A 20,594-nucleotide genomic window follows, 5' to 3' on the forward strand; every position below is an offset into this window, starting at 1 on the left:
CACAAGATTCGACAATAGTTTATATCAACAATAAAATAATAATGAGAGGTTTGGGGATCACCAAACAAAGACAAATGAAAATAAGAATTCAAGATATATTGGTTAACATAATATGACATTAATTCTTCATAAAAATAAGAGGAAACTTGCTGCTAATGAAACATATATTAGCATTTCCAGTATTAGAAAGCATGGACTGATCAAAAGTCAGAATTATGGACAGTTCTAAAAGTAGTATTAAAAAAAAAAAAAAGGAAAAGGATCCAGAAGAACTCAAGACTCAGAACTATTCAGAAGAGGAAATTAATATTTAAAAATGGAAAAAAACAATGTACCAAACCTGTTACATGCAAAAACAGAAAATGGGAAAAAATAAAACATATGCTTGAGGTGTATTTATAGTACATAGCTACAAAGTGTCTATAAATGGAAGATATTTCCACTCAAATCCAAATGGTAGCTAATGACTGTAATGTAAAACATGGCCAATATCCTACAAAGCATTTTGAGCAGGAAGGTCTGCACAACTGTGAAATGACTTATGGCTGCCATAAGACTTATTTAAGAAAGATCATTGTAGAATAAAAATATATAGTCTCTACATGTCTCTATTTCATAAGCACGTTTTAAAGAGTATCTGAGACCCATGAGAGATTCACATAAAAAGTATGTGAAAGATCAATTATAGCAAATAGAATGATGTACTGCTTGAGCATCTTGATATTAACCTGGTACAAAGGCAAAGCTGTACATGTTGTTTACATGAATAAAGATTTCCCTGGAAATCTTATACTCTATAGTTCAATATTGCTGATTGATCTTTAGGGAACAGTATTTCCAGAGTAAAAAAATATATATATACTTTACATTTCTAAGCATAGTGAAGACTGAAATATATTTAACAGGCCAAAAAATATAAGTAAGTGAAAATCAACCTGTATATAATGGAAAAAATAATAGTAAAAATGTTTAGTATGGGAACAATAATGACACTGCACCAAAATACTAAGGAAAGGCTACATTAATTAGAAAGTCTAAGCAGTCACAATTAAGATAAATTATACTGAAATAGTCCTAGCTTTTATATGTGATACCATGAATAATCACACCGCAGGTTTTTAAAGTATTTTTATTTTCTAAATTTTACTTAGCATTTAACTGGTTACTCATTTGCACAACAAATCTTCACTGAGTGTATTTTATATGTTACACAGAAAATAAAATTTGGAAAACTAGACTTCAAATACTTAAAAATAGAATATGTTAGCTTCACTGGGTATAAGGTGCTACTCAATAGCAAATTTCTTTTTTTTTATTGCACTTCCCACAAGATCATTTAGTCATTTCCTGTTAGTTAAAATTGTCTTAAATTTTCATGACAACTTGATGAAATACAATAAAATATTTAAGGTTAGGGATCAGACCTTCTTGGAATTTATATAATTTTGGCCTTAAAATGTTTTTCAATATTGAAAAGGTAAACTAAAACTTAAGCATAATTGAATTAATTCATTGTGGCAACAAAAATAGCTGTTTAAATTCATCCAACAAAAAGAATGTGATCTGGGGCACTTGGGTGGCTCATGCAGTTAAGTGTCTCTTAGTTTTGGCTGGGGTTAGGATCTGAGGGTCATGAGATTGGCCCAGTATTGGGCTTCATAGTCAGTACAGAGTCTGCTTGAAATTCTCTCTCTCTCTCCTTCTGTCCCTTACCCCCCAATTTTGCATGAGTAAGCATGTTATAAATAAATAAATAAAATTTTTATTTTTATTTTTTTAAGATTTTCTTTATTTATTTGAGAAAGAGAGTGAGAGAGAGCATGAGAGGGGAGAAGGTTAGAGGGAGAAGCAGACTCCCCGTGGAGCTGGGATCCTGATGTGGAACTTGATCCTGGGACTTTGGGATCTTGACCTGAGTCAAAGGCAGTCGCTTAACCGAGTCACCCAGATGCCCAAATAAATAAAATTTTTAAAGAAAAAACACTATGATCTGAAAGTGAGAATAAGGGGCGCCTGGGTGGCTCAGTGGTTTAAGCCTCTGCCTTCGGCTCAGGTCATGATCTCAGGGTCCTGGGATGGAGCCCCGCATTGGGCTCTCTGCTCAGTGGGGAGACTGCTTCTCCCCCTCTCTCTCTGCTTGCCTCTCCGTCTACTTGTGATCTCTCTCTATCAAATAAATAAAATCTTAAAAAAAAAATGAAAGTGAGAATAAGAATGGCAGGTAAAAACACTATAAATAGGTAAAATTTATTTCAGAGTCGTTAATCAAAGTAACTAGGAAAAAAGTAAATAGTGAAAATGGAAATTAGGAGGTGCTTCAGTTATCATATTTAAAATTTTTAAAAATATTTTATTTATTTATTTGACAGAAAGAGAGATCACAAGTAGGCAGAGCAGCAGGCAGAGAGAGAGGGGGAAGCAGGCTCCCCGCTGAGCAAAGAGCCCCATGCGGGGCTCGATCCCAGGACCTTGAGATCATGACCTGAGCTGAAGGCAGAGGCTTAATCCACTGAGCCACCCAGGTGCCCCTATCATATTTTAAATCTTTAATGGAAAAATACACTGGGTGTGGGATAAAATCACAGCCGTGTCTGAAAAGAAATCAGACTATTAGCTTTAAAAACAGATTATTGTTTCTGGAAAAGGAGTTTTTCACATAACATTTCTATAATTTGTTGCTAAAAAATTGTGCAAGATCCGATTTTGCAAAAGCATATCAAAGTGCTTTATGTCAATATCTGTATGGCCTATGCATAACATTCAGGTATCTCTTATGGAACTGGGATGTAGAGTAAGCAAGAGAAGGGGTTGTGGTTTTGTTAGGGAAGTACAGTACTGTGGGGTGAGTTTAGTTTTTGTTTCCTGAATGAACATTCATTAACTATGAGCTCTCTAGTTTTCATAATTGATTATGCTTAGCACACAACTAACACCTCACACTGAGGGGAGAATTTTGTTGTTGTTGTTGTTATGAGTGTATGCTTTTTTCCTGTGTCACTGTCAGAATCTTTGTTAGTAGTTTCACAAAAAACTGTTGCCAGGTCTAATTCTCTCTAATTCTCTTTGGTAATGATAACCGAATTTTGCTAAACAAATTTCATTATGGTGGTTATAGTCAATTATACACTATTTCTATTTGACTTCTTTCTCATATTATCGCTTCAGGGAAAATACATTCCTTTCTCATGCTGGCCATTGGTAAGTTTGGTCATAGGGACATGCCAGAAATGTAGGGCAGGGTCTTTCCTTCAGGAGCTTAACAATACCAATTATCTACATAATTTAAAAAAAAATCATGGTTCTGCCATACTGGTAGATGATACAAAACCTCCACCTTATCTTTTACCTGTGAACCACAGGTGAAAAATAAAGAAAAAAATAATGTGATAGATATGGGATTATACAATAAGTGTATTTTTATGTGTAAAACAAAGTGAAAGGGATCACTAATCCTAAAATTGGGAAACATGCAATTAACCCAGAGAACTGAGCTATTCCTAGTGACCAAATTACCTGCCTAGAAAATCCATGCCCTCCTTGAAACCATTTGCCTAATTAATTCCTCCTGATCTACAGCTTATTAGTTGAGATGGCTTCTTTTTGTAGAAAGAAGCCCTTAGATTGGATTTGTTCAAACCATCAGGTGGTCCCATGGTACCCTGTATATAACACTACCATAGCAATTGCTCACTATCTACAGATCCCTGTGGTAGGTAGAATAACGCTGCTCCACTCAAGATACACACCCTAATTTCCTGAACCTGTGAATATGTTACCTCTCCTGGCAAAAGGACCTTGGCGGATGTGATTAAGGTTAAAGACCCTGAGATGAGGAAATTATCCTGGATTATTCAGGTCAGTCCAATGTAATCACTGAGTCCTTAAAAGAGGAAAAGGAAGGTAGAAGAGTTGGGTTTGAGACCTACCATGAGGACCCAACAGTGTTGTTGGTTTTTGAAGATGGAGGAAAAAGGCCATAAGCCAAGAAGTGCGGTGGCCTCAGGAAGCTGTGAAAGAGCCTCAGTTTATAGCTATCAAGAAAATAGGACTACAGTCCCACGACTGCAAGAAAATGAATTTTGACAACAACTGGAATTAACAGGAAATTGATTATCCAGTACAACCTTCAGAAAAGAATACAGCCTACTGTTTTAAGAGCACAAAAGTTGAGCAAAGCTGATTCATATTTATGAAGAAATTATTATTCCTGTTACCTGAGATGTCTGAGGATATATTTTATTGATTATACTCCATAAACTAAATAATTTCTGTAGTAACAGCACACTTTTGATTTATCCTCAGTATCTTCATCAATATTATTTAGACAACCATATATTTGTGCCTTGATAATCCCTTTTCTTTTTTTTTTTTTTAAAGATTTTATTTATTTATTTGACAGAGAGAAATCACAAGTAGGCAGAGAGGCAGGCAGAGAGAGAGGAGGAAGCAGGCTCCCTGCTGAGCAGAAAGCCCGATGTGGGGCTTGAACCCAGGACCTGGGATTATGACCTGAGCCGAAGGCAGCGGCTTAACCCACTGAGCCACCCAGGCGCCCAATCCCTTTTTTTTTTAAAGATTTAATTTATTTATTTGTCAGAGAGAGAGAGTTAGAGAGAGAGTGCACACACAAGCAGGCAGAGTGTCTGGCAGAGGCAGCGAGAGAAGCGGGCTCCCCGCCGAGCAAGGAGCCTGGAGACCACGATGGAAGTAAACTAAGTACAGCTCATTTTAACTATAAAGAAATACAAGTTAAGCTTTAACTAGTACTTAATGAAAATAAATCAGATGAAACATTGAGTAAAAGATTTGACAATACAGAAAAAAAATTAGATATTTCAAATAATAATTTACAAATATCTTATTCCAAAAATATAGTCTTAGACTTTTATACTACTCAATCTAAAGTGAAGATTCCAAAATGATATGAAAAAGATAAATGAGTCATTTACCTTTTGTCTTAACTGAATGAATATTTTACTTTACTTTTACCTTTTAGAAAAGATTGAAATTCTCTGTTTTTATCTTCATTGATTTTCCCCTCTAGGGAGGAGTATGTGTTTCTTACATCACTCACAGCTGAAGAAATATTATCAATCTTCTTCTGAAGAAGGGTCAGTTTCATTGCCTGGTAGTTCATCTGCTCGGTCATCTTTTGTGTCACTGCTGCATGGAGAAGAAAAGAATATGTGTGTATGTATATATATAATACTATTCAAATATATTATTCAAATATCATGACAGGCTTAAAGGTATTTCAAATAAATCATGTTTGTACTCTCTATTTGAAAATATAGACTACTGTATATGCACTCAGCAAATGGCAGCCTGAATTTTACATTAAGGGTGAAAATTTATAATATATAATAATATATTTATATAATAATTCATACAATATAATAAATATATAGATATATATTTATAATATAATAAATATATTATAATTAATAAATAATAAATATATAAATAAATGATATGTAAATATAAAAGACATATATATTTATAATAGATTTCTAAAATGTTTTAACTTTGCTCAGAATCTTCAGTCCTTTTTTTTTTTAACTTTAAAGTGTTATTGTTGCATTCTTTTTTTTTTTTTTTTTTTTTAAAGATTTTATTTATTTGACAGAGAGAGATCACAAGCAGGCAGAGAGGGAGGCAGAGAGAGAATGGGGGAAAGCAGGCTCCCCGCTGAGCAGAGAGCCCGACGCGGGGCTCGATCCCAGTACCCTGGAATCATGACCCGAGCCGAAGGCAGAGGCTTTAACCCACTGAGCCACCCAGGCGCCCCTTATTGTTGCATTCTTAAGAGATGAAGAAACTAAGGGACAGAAAACCAAAGTAACTGGTTTGAGGTTGCAGAGCTGATACCTCATCTTCTGCTTTCAAATCCAATGTTACAGTATTAAATATGTGTGGCTCTATATATGTGTGTAGTCATATCGATAGTCTGAAGATTTTATTCTTTACTGAGGTATTCTTTAATGAGTGATAAAGATTCAGATTTAGTCTGAATCATTTAACATAGCAATGATACTTCCCCTGCTTTTTTTTTTTTTTAAGATTTTATTTATTTATTTGACAGAGAGAGATCACAAGTAGGCAGAGAGGCAGGCAGAGAGAGAGGAAGGGAAGCAGGCTTCCTGCTGAGCAGCGAGCCCAATGCGGGACTCGATCCCAGGACCCGGGATCATGACCTGAGCCGAAGGCAGCGGCTTAACCCACTGAGCCACCCAGGCGCCCATGCTTTTTTGCACGCACTTCAGTAATTCAAGGAGGATTTTATACTATTTTATGAAGATACTGAATTCCAATCCCTTAAAAAAAACCACAATTTCTAGGATATATTCACCTTTATTCCCCCTAAGTCCCATTTCTCAATTTGAGTGTCTCATTTAGTAGGACTAAATGTTTCTAAGAAATAAAGTCAGGCCTAAAAGAAGTGGTAAAATACTTATAATTAGAATGAATGAGAAAAATATGTGGCTTGCCAACTTTGGATCAACATGAAGTTCTTGTTGATTCTTAGCCACAATTCTTTTCCCTAGTCAGTGATCCACACATCCTTGGAGATCTCTCCTCAGTCAGTGGAAGGGAGCCTTCTTAGCTCCTTCAAAGGATCACGTCATTCCTTCCACCTCAAGATTCTTCCATGATTGCCCTTTTTGAAGGACAAAAGCTTGACCTTACTGTGGCAACCTGTGATTTCCTTACAACTAGGATAACAGCATTTTTAATCATCTCCTGTGTTTGCACACAGAGCTTCACAATCATACATGATCCCTCAAGGCTGGGAACCTTCAGCTCCTCCAAGGTTTCTCCCAACAGGGCGCACCAGTAGAAAAGGATTGAAGGGTATGCTAAATGTGTCCCCATCAAGCATTTGACAGTCAAGTGTTTTCTTGTTTGGAAGTTGTTATAAATAGTGTCGACGATAATTGGATTAGGGATGTTAGCAATTACAATCTGCGACCTGGGTCACCGCAGTCTTGCCACTGCCGCTGCTCAGGGGTCTCTCTGCCAACAGCGGTGTGACTCTCAGCCTGGTTGCTGTGTATCAGGTGCTGCTGTTCCTGGGCTAGACGAACACAAAAAGGGAAGAGAGAGAGAGTTAAGCTTTGGGACTGCCTCATTTCTTCCAGTCCTTCAGGGACGTCACTGCCATTCGTTTTCCCTGTCCAGAAGAATGACAGTCCGCCAGGATTGCAGAAGGAGCTGCTCTGCCCCAATCCGGAGGGCAATGTGCTACCACCTTGTGTTGGAAGTCCGGGACTCTAATTCCGTTTGGAAAAAATAAAATTATTCAGGCCCCCTTTTAGGCGAGAATGGATGGTAGCATGTGGCAGCTGTGCAAACTGGAGGACATGGACTGCCTGCATCACCAAGGGGACTTTAAAATCACCTGTGTTAAAGTCTACTGTGGCTCTGTAAGTGGACTGCCACAAAGCCCGCTTGTTTAACAATGCGATTTCCTGCTGGTGCCTCCTTGGAAATAAGGGAGAGCTACAGGTTCCTGACTGAAAGAGTATCTGCTTAACTAAATGGGTTGTTCCCAGATTTTTAGGAAAAACCTAGACTCAAAACGCAAGGACCACCAGTAAAAGTAAACTATTACATGGCAAGTCGTAAGGGGATCAACCGGTAAAATCAGGGAAATTTCAGAAAAATAGAAATTCTTATAAAATAAGTCTACTCTGTTAAAGAATTGATTCCCCTTTCCCATGAATCAAGTTAATATTTAGATGGAAATATAGTTTTTCACTGGAGAAAACAATTTAGAGAGAAAATTATTAAAAGCATTGAACACATCAAGTAAGGTAGGCCTGTAATTTGCAGACTTTTAATAAATAAATGTATTGAGAAAATAATTATATGAGAAAATAAGCGTTTGGAGTCTAACTGTGCTTCTTCCCATGTGAAATTATGTGCCAGTGAAACTTTCCCTCTAGCCCATGTTAATTATGCTCCCTAAGGCATATGTGACTGTGACAGTAATACTGAAGGATTTCTACTCCATAGAAAGAATAATATATTTAGTATTAATGTGAGTTAGTCTCTATTGTTGGATTGAATTTTGCATCGCTTTTCTTCAGGGCATTGAGCTAAACTAACGAATTTCCATTCATGTTCAAGGTTTTTGTTTTGATATTGTCTCTTTTTTCTCTCCACTGTATTATGGAAAGTCCTGTATAATTGTTGATTTATTTGGAAGAAAGCTTGGGGAAATTATACTTATTTTGGGGCTGCAAAAGTGGCAAAAAGTGTTAAATTTCCCTTAGGTCCTAGTAAGGCTAAATTCAAATTAATTCATATAAATATATCTAATAAATAATTGCATAGATTTTATCAAGTTTCCTCTTTAGATGATGTAGAAAGCATTTTTCTACCAGCTAAAATCTAAGCATACCGAAGAGAGTAACTAGAAAGTGATGTTTCTCAAACCAGGGTTCCTAGATCAGCAATATCAGTATCACCTGGAAACTTTTCTTTTATGGGTAGTATTTTTTTTTTTAACCACTTGCAAACTTTTGAAAATACAACTTCTAGGCCCCATCTCAGACCTTCTAACTTAGAAAAGTCTGGAAATGCTTGGGTAGCTCAGTCATTAAGTGTCTGCCTTTGGCTGTAGTCATGATCCCAGGGTCCTGGGATAGAGCTTGTGTTCCCTCTCTTGCTGTGTCTCTCTCTGTCAAACAAACAAATAAAATCTTTAAAAAATAAAAAAGTCTGGGACGCTTGGGCGGCTGCCTTGGGCTCAGGTCATGATCCCAGCAATCTGGGATCGAGTCCCGCAGTGGGCTCCTTGCTCGGCGGGGAGCCTGCTTCGCCCTCTGCCTCTGCCAGCCACTCTGTCTGCCTGTGCTTGCTCTCTCTCTCTCTCTAATAAATAAATAAAATCTTTAAAAAAAAAAAAAGTCCGGAGTGGGGCAGTAATTCGTGTTTTAACAAGCTCTTCTGGTGTTTCCAATGCACACTGAAGTTTGAGAATCACCAGAATAAAGCATCAAAATAAATCTTCCCTAGCAATTACCTATCTCACAGCCTTCCCTATTTCTCTTAGTAGTGGAAGAGGGTTCAGGATATGAGCAAGCATTTATAGCAAAAGGAACATGTGATGTTCATCAACAGGATGAACAAATGATGTTTACATTTTCTTACTGCTTACCTTTTTATCAAATCACTGGAAAACAAAACCAAAAAATCATAGGAAAACAAAAAAACCTGGTGCATTTAAAGGCATTTCCATAACATGGTAGACAGAGGGTACTTTGTTAGTAAGAAATGTGCGATTATAGTAACAATAAAATTATATTGTTTTGTGGCAACAAACAAGTTACAATTCCAATTTCCTTTTCTATCTGTTATCAACTTTAAACACATTGTTTTTTTTTTTTCTTCCTCTTTAATGATTTTTCATGATGGATGACAAACAAAAGCACCTGTAAGTTCTGAAACACTGAAAGTGTCATTGCCTTTTCCATTATCTCACCCAGAGATTCTGATTCAGAAGATCTGTTCTGGGAACTGAGCATGTGCATATATATATATATGTATATATACACACATATATGTATTTATATATTTTATTATATATTTTTAAATATTATATACATATAATTTTAAACTCTACAAGTGATTTTTGATGTATGACCTTAGTTAAGAAGTACTGATTTAGAAAAAATTGTGAAAAATTCTAATTCTAATGTTTCATTGTTACAAGGCTGAAAATCCCAACTATTTTCATATTAAAGTTTTAATCCAGAATTTGATCTTCATAGACTTTTAAATAACGACACCTGCCTGTTGATAATAAGAACATATGTTAAAGACATAATCTATTTAAACTCTAATAAATGACAAACTTGAGTCTCCTATCATTCCAAAGAGAAGTGGGCCTTTATAAGGAGGAGGTAATTTTGATAAACATAATTAAATAATTTATAATAAATTATTAAAAACACTGGAAAAGAGACAAAAGCTTAAATTTTAGAAGCACTTCTGATGAGTGTGATTTTTTTGTAAAAAGAAAAACCATTGAAATTTTATCAGTAATAGGGATACCTGGGTGGCTCAGTCAGGTAAGTACCCAACTCTTGATTTCAGTTCAGGTCAACATCGTGAGATGTAGCCTTACATCCAGCTTTGTGCTGAGCATAGAGCCTGCTTAAGATTCTCTTTCTCCTTCTCCCTCTGCCCTCCCCCTACCCCTCTCTCTCTCTTAAAAAAATCATTCTGGAGCATCTTTTGATATGAAAACATTAAATTGATATAAAAATCAATTAAATATAAAACGATGTGTATTTCTGGAATGAAAATCAATTCAATTTTAATTTCAATAAAATTAGTGGATTTTTACATGCTATGTAAACTTTGACTCAAATAATATTCTAAACTTTTTTCATTTATTTATTATTATTTTTTTATTTTATTTGACATACAGAGATCACAAGTAGGCAGAGAGGCAGGTAGAGAGAGAGAAGGAAGCAGGCTCCCTACCAGAGAGCCCAATACGGAGCTCGATCCCAGGACCCTGGGATCATGACCTGAGTCGAAGGCAGAGGTTTTAACCCACTGAGCCACCCAGGCGCCCCTAAACTTTTTTCATTTAAAATTGAAATCAGTAGATTTGTTTTTCATAATGACAATCAATTTCCATTAAAGTTCATTTGAAATCAAGAGGAAAATGTTAAAAGAACTTTATGAAATTAATCTCATGAAATAAGATTTGAAACAAAAATTTTCAAGTAAAGCAAAATTTTTGAAATAATAAAAAAATTGAATAAATACTTTATCAAATAGTGTTAATAAAAATCAATAAAGATCTCTTCTGTCAAATAAATAAAATCTTTAAAAAAAATCAATAAAGGAAAATGTTTATGAAATAAAATTAGAATTTTAACGTCATATAATTTAAATAATAGATCATTTTTAGAAAAGAAAATGTTACAGAACTTACCTAATATAATTCCTATATAGGAATATCATTACTAGTGTTTTATGTTTAGCATTCGGAAAACAAGCCATGTTTTTAAAAAGTGGAGAACTGTTTTTCAGAAATGACATTCTTTTTTTTTTTAAAAGATTTTATTTATTTATTTGAGAGAGAGAGTAGAGCGGGGGTGGGGAAGGAGTAGAGAGAGAGGGAGAAAGAGAATCTTAAGCTGACTCCATGCTGAGCTGGTTTGGGTCTCGATCTCACAACCTCGAGATTATGACCAGAAATCAAGAGTCGGACACTTAGCCAACTGAACCACCCAGGCACCCTCAGAAATAACATTCTAATAGAGATGTCAATTCTTTTTTAACCTAGGATTAGAAGACATTTCAGATATGAAAAATGTATGTATTTCATTTGAAACAAAAATTAATAAGCAATTACATGAGAAAACATCAATTTTTCTAATTATACGAAAATAATATTTATACAACAGAACTAAAAAATATAATAAATATTTACATTCCTTGATTTATGGTGCCACAAATTTGGCCAAATGACATTTGCAAAGCTCTATGAATTAATTAAATAGGACATTCTACAATTTTCATGATTTAGTTTGTAATAAATATATTAAATATGTAAAATGCACATAGAATTTAAGGGCTGGAAAAAATTTGAATGCAGTCATTGTTAATTCAGTAAAGACTAACAGATAATTTGGCAGGATGGCACTATCATGTATGTTAATAGAAATGATCAACTTGCCAAAACTTGGTATCATCCATTGACTCTAAATCTGATGGAGAATTCTTTAAAGGAGGTTGAGACAGTACTCTACATGAAATCATCTGTGTGACAGAAACATCGTTTAGCTGGAATCATCCACGTAAAAAAAAAAACCATGTCAAAAAGTTTTATAAATTATTAAAAAAAACCCTTTAGAATCATTGACAAATGGAGGAGAAAAACAAATAAAACTGTCAGAGGAAAAAAGAAAGCTATTGAAAGGGACAAAGAATAATACATAGAAGTGTCAAGTGAAAGTCTTTAGTTTTCTGCCTACTGATCTTCAGTAATTCTCTCCTCATTTTATGAAAACATAATATATGTGAAGTAAGAAAAATGAAATTTTCTCCTGATTTGAAAGAAAATGGAATGGGGAAAATATCTTCAATATTAAGTGACAAAAACTAATGTGATTGTGTGTGTGTACACATTTAAAACTTTACATTTGCTCTTAGCTATAATTATTTTTTAATTTATTGTTTTAAGAGGAATCAGGCGAGGAAATTGTACTCCTAAGTGGAAGAAACAGTGATTAACCATCACACAAAGATCCTTGAGAGCCAATTGTCATATGAATCTCTTTTTCTGAAATTCTTTGGATTGGGTCCCTGCCAAGGCTGTAAAAACTTGAAATGCCTGTTTAACAAATTCAATAGTTTATGTTATCTTTTCCCATCTCTATTTGTTGACTGGAGTTCAATACTTGTATTCATCCCAGTTTATTGCATGGGATTTAGCCGGTGGAGAAGTGCTGATAGGATCTCTTGACAGTGGAGTCAGTTACTCTCCTGTGATAAAGTTCTTGGATGATCGATGCTCTTTTATTTTTTCATTTAACAATCTTTCTGTCTTTCCAAATGTATTCCCTACCACAAGAGCTACGACAAATTCTAGGTTTCCCAGGCAATCTTATCTTATCTTGCACTTCAGCACAGACCTTTGCTTTGTTCTCTAGAACGGATTTCTCAATCCCTTTTTCTTGGTTCTTTCTGAGACAGGGGTGCTGGGACAGAAGGACATTTATTTAAGTCAAATAACTTTTAAAGATCTTTATGCACTTCAGATTTTTAAAAAATGCAATATATTTAAAAAAATCAGATTATTAGTATTTTTTTCTATTCCCTCAATACAATTCCTCTTTTTTCCTGCATGGAAACACTGTCCTTGGTGGATCAAGGACTTAGAGAAGCAAGGTCAGCAAGTGTCAAGAGCAACAATTTGTTTATTAGGTGTCCCTTCCTTCCTTCCTTCCTTCCTTCCTTCCTTCCTTCCTTCCGTCCCTCTCTTCCTTTCTCCTCCTCCTACTCTTCTTCCTCATCCTCCTTTTATTAGGCAGGTATTAACTATGAGGTTTTTTTTTTTTTTATTTCCTTCCAGACCTTTGAAGCATATAGAGGAAGCCATTAAGGGCAACTCAGTAATGAGGAAGCTTGTTCTTAGAACCAAAAACCCTCCTGTGTGACAAGACCCTTTTCCTACTGATCCTGCAATACCAGGTGAATGCTTACTTGATGATGGTCAGTACATATGTAAAGATTTACTGAGATTTGGTAGTCAAATCAAAAAAAGCAATTTGGTGCAACAAAGACCGAAGATACATGATGACTTTTTTTTTTTGAAAGATGTTATTTATGTATTTGACAGAGAGATCACAAGCAGGCAGAGAGGCAGGCACAGAGAGCTGTGCGTGGGGGCGGGGAGCAGGCTCCCTGCTGAGCAGAGAGCCTGATTCGGGGCTTGATCTCAGGACCCTGGGACTATAACCTGGGTCAAAGGCAGAGGCTTAACCCACTGAGCCACCCAGGTGCCCCTATATGGTGACTTTTGACTAAATGTATCATAATTGAGCAAGATGCTTATAGGTGGTAATGTTCTTTCTTAAAGGAGAAAGCATTTAATGCCACTGGAATGAATTAGATATGCAAATATATAAGAAATACAGGGAGTTTTTTATGTTTTAAATATTTATATCAATTGAAGTCATATTTTAAAACAATTTTACTGGAGAAGTCCCATAATTAATATGCTATAATAACATAAAATTTATTGAATTATTCCACATTTGTAAAATGAAACATTTTTATATATTCATAACATATGGCAGGATCAGTTTATTTCAACAATTGCATGATTGTATTTTCTGCATTCATAATATCTGTGATACATTTCATAAAACATAATTTTCTTATAGAGAGGATCTGAGTAAAGCTGACTGGAATTTTTTAAACAGGTTTACAAAGAAACTTTTCTTTCCTCCTCTCTAATTGAACATTTTTTGAACTGAAATTCCTGTCTTTTGTGTCATTACAGCAAGCCACAATTTCCTTGTTGTACTTCAGAACATTTTAGAGACATCTACTGGAAAAGCACATTATTGCAAATTTTATAAAATTGGTTTGAAAAGCATATTGTTGCTGACATTAAAAAAAATGTCTTGGAGTCCACATCACAAAATTAGCTCCTTTTCTGCAGATAAACTCTTTGCTCCTCAAAAAGGTATACCAAATGTAAAATACATCAAAATTATTACTTTGCTGTTGAACTTAATGCTTCTTCTTTTTTTTAACCAACAAATTCTATTCACTTAGACTTCTTAAAAAGTTGGTTTCCTCTTGATAGTATGACTAATATTTTAACAAGCTAATCTAGAACATTTAACCAGAATTTTGATTATCTAAATTGTAGCAAAATGAGCATGTATGAAGGGTCAGTAATATTACAAACAGTGTATTGTAGAGTAAGACAACAGGAAGAATTGCCTCATGGATTTTGAATTACAATATCCCTTTCTAACAGATTGGAGATGGAGCTGTAGAGGAGTTGGGGGGAGAAAGAAAAAGAAACAGGTAGAGAAGTGGATGAGGAGAAATAAAAGAGAGTACAGTGGCTAACTGTTCTATTTTATTCCTGTTCTATGACTCTTCCTTGTATATTTAAAAAGACTACTCTACTGCAATCTAAGTGAAAAAGAAATTGTTACTTTGTATTATGACATTTATTTTATTTGTGGGGATGGAACTTTTGGGGAAAGTAGGGATTTGTAAAATGTATGTAGTATTTTACAAATTTTCTACGTATGAAATTATCTCCTGATGTGAAGGCCTGACACTGAAGTAATTATCACAGTAGCTACATGACCAGGTTATTCCAAACCCTTGAGGGTTCTGAAGAAGCTTAAAGAATGGATGAGCCACACTGATTATTCCTGTCATATTAGGGCTGCTTGTCATATGAGACAGTGTGAAGAGTGTTGTCAAAGGAAACCTGACAATTTTCCCTTCCATATAAGAATGAGAATGTTGGCACATATATAAAGTGTGATGGTTGTGGAGGGGTGGGGGGGACTTGGACTGTAGGAAGGAGGAATCAGAAGGGGAAAATGTGTAAAGAAAGAAAGGAAGGAAGGAAAAGAAGCCCAGGATAGATGAAATAATTGAAGACTGATTCAAGGGACAAAGACACAGTAGTTCTTGATACTACCAGTGCATCAACTGCACTAATAAAAAATTCAACAGCTTTTATGTATTGCAATAAAAGTGAAGAGTAGCATGGTCAGAATATAGTAGGGAGCAGTAGGGTGTTTTGTTTTTGTTTTTTTTTTTTTTTTTTGGAATCACAGTGATATTGAGTTGATTATATGACATGACACAATGGGCATAGCTGCCATCAGAAAGTTATTCCTACTGCAGATTTCAATAGAAAGATGACTTTTACACAACAGCTTAATCAGCAGATGCCTGAATTATGAGTAATTCTAATTATTGTACTGTGACAGAAGGTCATAGATCTGTTCTGGAACATTGTTGTTAATGGGATTCAAGATGACAATTTGTAAATCTAATATTAAAAATATCCACAGGTTGCTTCCAAACAGAACATGAGATGTCAGTAAAAAATCAAAGCTAAACTGCTTGAATTTAATTTAAATATTTCATGTGATGCTTTGAAAAAAAAAAAAGAAGGGATGACAATACATAGTAGATATTCAAAACTGTCAACTAGCCTTGTTTCTTGTGTGTACATTTGTGATGGAATTCTATGATTTTTCCTCATAGATGTTTATAGTCCACCTTAGTGATTAATAATCGATTAGTAGGTAAGAAGGACAAAGTATGAAGTAATGGCAGTTCATAATCAGCTATAGCCTATGACATTCCTTGACATAAAGATTTTGCTTCTTGCTACACATCAGCGTTCAGTTCCGTAGGTGCAACAGGGTGTGTAATGACAGTCTAAATTTCTAGAAAGGTATTCTGTGAACAAACGCTTGAATCTTTAAGAATAATAATGGAATTAATACTCCTAAGATAGCCTTCATGGAATTAGTACTCCTCAGATCTTCTGCATGAAAGAAGAAAAATATAGAAACTAGTCTTAGACTTAGAAATACAGTTCTAAATACTGTTCATAACTTTTATCATCTGCTATAAACAGATTATAAACAAATATGTTTTACCACTGGGAATAGAACTGTGCAACTCACATAAATTAGGAATCTTGTGAAAGCAGGATCATATTTGGACTTTTTTAGACTATGCTAAATTATCTTGTTTCTGAATACTTTTGGCATAGATGAAATTTTATTTAAAAGTTTATTTTACCTGATTATAAATGCAGTACATATTCATAATATACCCTGAAAATATATTAAATTTTTATGACATCTCTGAAATTCAGGCCAAACCCAGAACAAATAGCATTACAGTTGAATTTGCCTACAGATTCTCACTGAATGGGCTAGAAAAACCATATATAACATCCCTAACGAAACTGCAAGTTTCCTAGAGCTTTTGTACTACAACTTTCTTTTTTTAAATGTGAATCATAATGGTTTCTCCACACTTACATTAATTTTTAATCACAGTCTCTCATGCTGCTGATTGAATTCCTCACCATTGCTAATGGTTTTTCTTGTAATATTCATTCGTTTAAAATATGTATGCTGATGCCATATCTTATTTTTCAAAGGAAACTTATTTAAAGCCAAGAGCAACATAATAGCCACACGGATGTTAGGCCACAGCAGGTTACTATGTGTTTGATTAGCCTTGCCACCAGAAAATCCTTACAATCACAGTTGATAAAATGGCTCTATTAGGATTTAAGAAGAAAAGCACAATTATTCATGCTACACTTGTATATTCTTTAAAACTGAATTTCATTCACATACATAATATTATTTCAAATAATTGAACTGGAACAAAACTAGAAGGTAGTTTATTTTCATATAGGGTCACTTCTAATGATAATTTAAAATATAAAATTAGGATTTCTGATATTTTAATAAGGCTTGCTTCCATAGCATATAGTTAAGAAAAAATGTGATAGATCTCCACTTACTCATCCTCTAAAACTAACATAACAATATAGGAATATGTAAGATATCTCATTATGAGATTTGGGGTGCTAAACTAGCTGCTAAGTTGGAAAGCTCTAGAGACATAACAGTTTTAAATTTTTTTATTTTTTTATTTTTTTATTTGACAGATCACAAGTAGGCAGAGAGGCAGGCAGAGAGAGATAGGAGGAGGAGGCAGGCTCCCTGCTGAGCAGAGAGCCCGATGCAGGGCTCGATCCCAGGACCCCGGAATCATGACCCGAGCCGAAGGCAGAGGCTTTAACCACTGAGCCACCCAGGCGCCCCCTTTTTTTTTTTTTAATTTTTTTTTTTTTTTTTATTGACATAACAGTTTTAATGACTGGCTACATGTTCATTAACTTTGGTTCAAAAGGGAAAATACAAATCTTTTCTTCACTGGAATCAGTTGCTTATTCTCCAAAAGTTTTATGCTTTTAAATGTTATTATAAAATTACTATTAAAATGTACCTTTTAGCTGACATTTTGCTCCACTGAATCCAGGACAACACTTCCATTCCAATGAGGTAACGATTTTATGTTGCATCCTGTAGACAGGATTTGTTATCTTCTGAGATCTGGAGAGGAGAGCAATTATTTGTCTCACATTAAATTATCAGTTGGGATAATTAAAGTTTTGGAAACAATATCTAAAATATGAGAAACATTCAATAAATGTTATCTGTTATTATTATATTCTTCATCATCAATATTATTATCATTTTATATATACATATAATTATTATTATTATTATATTTTTTTTTGAGAGAGAGAGACAGCACATGAGAGGTCAGAGTAGGACAGGGGGAGAGGGAGAGAGAAAATCTTAAGCAGGCCCCATGCTCAGCACGGAGCCAGTGTGGGGATCCATCTCACAACCTTGAGTCATGACCTAAGCTGAAATCAAGTCAGACGTTTAACCAACTGAGCCATCCTGGTGCCACTCATCGATATTAGTGTTAAACTTACATTTCTTTAAATAAATTACAAAAAGCATTAAGATCTATGCTATTTGGTATTTTAAGTTTATACCTATCATTACATTTTCTAAACATAGCATAGCTTTTCCCTTGATAATACTTTTTACAAAACCAAAGTTAAAACTTCTTTTAATTTTTTAAAAATAGCTTATGAGGACAATTTCCTTTATTTCAATTCTTAGTATTTCTTATATCGTTAGAGTTAAAAGGATCTGTTTCCCCCTAGATCAATATCAAATAACTTAAATTTTGTAACGGTGATCTAATTGAAATTACAATGACCACTATGATTTTAACCTGCAGTGTTCCCTTTCTCAAATTTTAAAATATTAATTTTTAATATCATTTCTCTCATATGGTATTTATCTCTGATAGAAAGAGACAGAGAAGAGAGGGAGAGAGGAAGAGATCTAATATGAGAAAATATTTCTGAGAAGAAACCATGGAAGGGAAATGAAGAGATTACAGCATTTTAACATAGCAATCAATATAAATGGTGAATGGTACTATATATGTAAATGTAAATCTATAAATACAATTTGGGCATATTATTCTTACCCTTATGACTTTAATATTTAGCTAATATTTATCAAGTGAGGCTATCAAATCGGTATACATTACCTTAATTTTTGTATTGGTTCTATATGGAAAATATTATTATTATAATCATGATATGCTGATGAGGAACATGAGGAACAGAGAGATGAAATAATGTGCTTAATGTTTCAAATCTAAAAGTGATCGGGGTGGAATTTTAATCCACGCTCCGTGGGTTAGCCTCCCTTTAATTATCTAGCTTGTCCCCTACAACTATGTGGGGCCAACAATAGTCAATTTTGTGGATAAACCCTGATCATGTGAGGGAATGTATTGGAGCCAACTGGGCTTTAGGAGACTTGGGTTTTAGTTTCTGCTGTGACCTGAAGGGTAATTCAATATGTGTGAGGTTATTCCTCAGTTTTAAGATGAGCTACAAGTTCTTCCTATCTCTCAAAGTAGGCTAGTCATTTATCTGGGTTTATTTCAGGAAATTATATTCAGTAAGTAACTCTGTCCAGTGAAATAGCTCCAGTCCAGTAGCTAAAGCTAAATAGAAAGTAAGGCTGTTTGGAAAAGGACCCTTAAGAGTTTCCTAGGATGAACTCAAGCAGATAGTTGCATTATTATTAAGGTCAATGTCCCTGCTTTAGCAAACGAGATCCCCGCTAGATGTGGCTCTGGCATAATAAAAGAGAAAGTGACAAACACTGCATAGGTACTGAAATAATGAATGAATGGAGAGACACGTTCAAAGATAGAGAAAGATAAGAGATGAGAATAAGGATCCATATTTCTGGTTTGTTTAAAGAGAGAGAGAGAGAGAGACTCACCTTGAACTCAGAAGGGCAGTATAATGGGGTTGCTGTGGTAATATTTTCATTACTGAAGAATTAACAATGCATTCTGTGTATCATGTCGACAAGGAAATTGCCACAAAGGGAGTAAATGCTGAAAGCAGCACTGGAGCTCAGCTCTCCCAAATCCCTAAGATGTGCTTAGCTCTCTGGACCATGAACCTTAGCTATTCCTCCAGGGAGTAAGAAACACCTTGATTTTTACATATCCTTCCTGTGCACTGTTCCAGACTGCCAATGTGTCAGACTCATTGCCTCACTTATTTGTACGACAATTTGCATAACATGAGCCACCATGGCCTGAATAATAATTTTAGTTTTTATTTCAGGGTCTTCTGAAACACCTTCAGATAAGCTACTGTGACTGTATGAATTCAAAGAACTTATTACTCAGCCCCACATTTGAACAATTTTTAAATGTCCTAAATAGGTTTTTAAAAAAATGAAAATTAAATAACATGAATCATTAAAGTAGACATAGAAAGAAAGGCCCCACTTAGCTGTGTAATCATGCACAATTGCAATTAAGTTATGCACATTTTTCTGACCTAATATGAAGCAGAAATTATCAATAAAATTTAAAAACTGCATATGAATGTCATAAGAATTAAAGGACAGGATTATTGATCAGGTCATAGAGTAAAGGTAATAGTAATAGTAAAAATTGAAATAAGCATGAAAGTTAACATTTACTGAAGACTCACAAAGTATCTGTCCCTAGGCTAAGCATATTACTGCATTATCTCACATATTCTAAAAATTCCCATATGAAGCATGTATTACTGGTAACTGCGTTTTAACTTACCCCAAATCACGCATCTAATTTACTGTGATGACCCTACGCTGACCCTATTATACACATATGCACTTGGGATGATTAACTTTGTATATTCCAAAACAAGCACAAATACACTATAAGCAGTGGCTATTTTCAAAAAAATGTCACATACCTCTGAGGACAGGATCCACTCGCCCAGCCACAGGACCCTCTCCCACTTGGAATATAAGTGACTTGGTTGTCTAGTATCACTGTGGGAGATAATCTGGTATGTACATAAGCACACCAATTCCTAAGGAAGAGATAAATTTTGTTAAAAAAAATCATTGTCCAAAACAATTCTTTCCATGAAAATTATTTTC

General features: G+C 34.7%; 1 protein-coding gene across 2 annotated transcripts in view; it reads right to left on the bottom strand.

Moving 5' to 3' along the window:
* Positions 1-20,594, bottom strand: part of LOC111154534 (multimerin 1) — a 65,152-nt gene that overhangs the window by 17,071 nt on the left and 27,487 nt on the right. For both annotated transcript variants that reach the window (XM_022514199.1, XM_022514208.1), the window contains exons 2-5: positions 20,405-20,524; positions 17,551-17,657; positions 6,971-7,075; positions 4,990-5,163 (exon numbers count right to left, since the gene is read on the bottom strand). In XM_022514199.1, the coding sequence (XP_022369907.1) occupies positions 4,990-5,163; positions 6,971-7,075; positions 17,551-17,657; positions 20,405-20,524 (506 nt within the window). The remainder of the gene's footprint in view (positions 1-4,989; positions 5,164-6,970; positions 7,076-17,550; positions 17,658-20,404; positions 20,525-20,594) is intronic.

Source organism: Enhydra lutris, unplaced genomic scaffold (genome assembly GCF_002288905.1).
Source record: "Enhydra lutris kenyoni isolate GAN:26980312 unplaced genomic scaffold, ASM228890v2 scaffoldscaffold3, whole genome shotgun sequence".
Classification (NCBI taxonomy): Eukaryota; Metazoa; Chordata; class Mammalia; order Carnivora; family Mustelidae; genus Enhydra; species Enhydra lutris.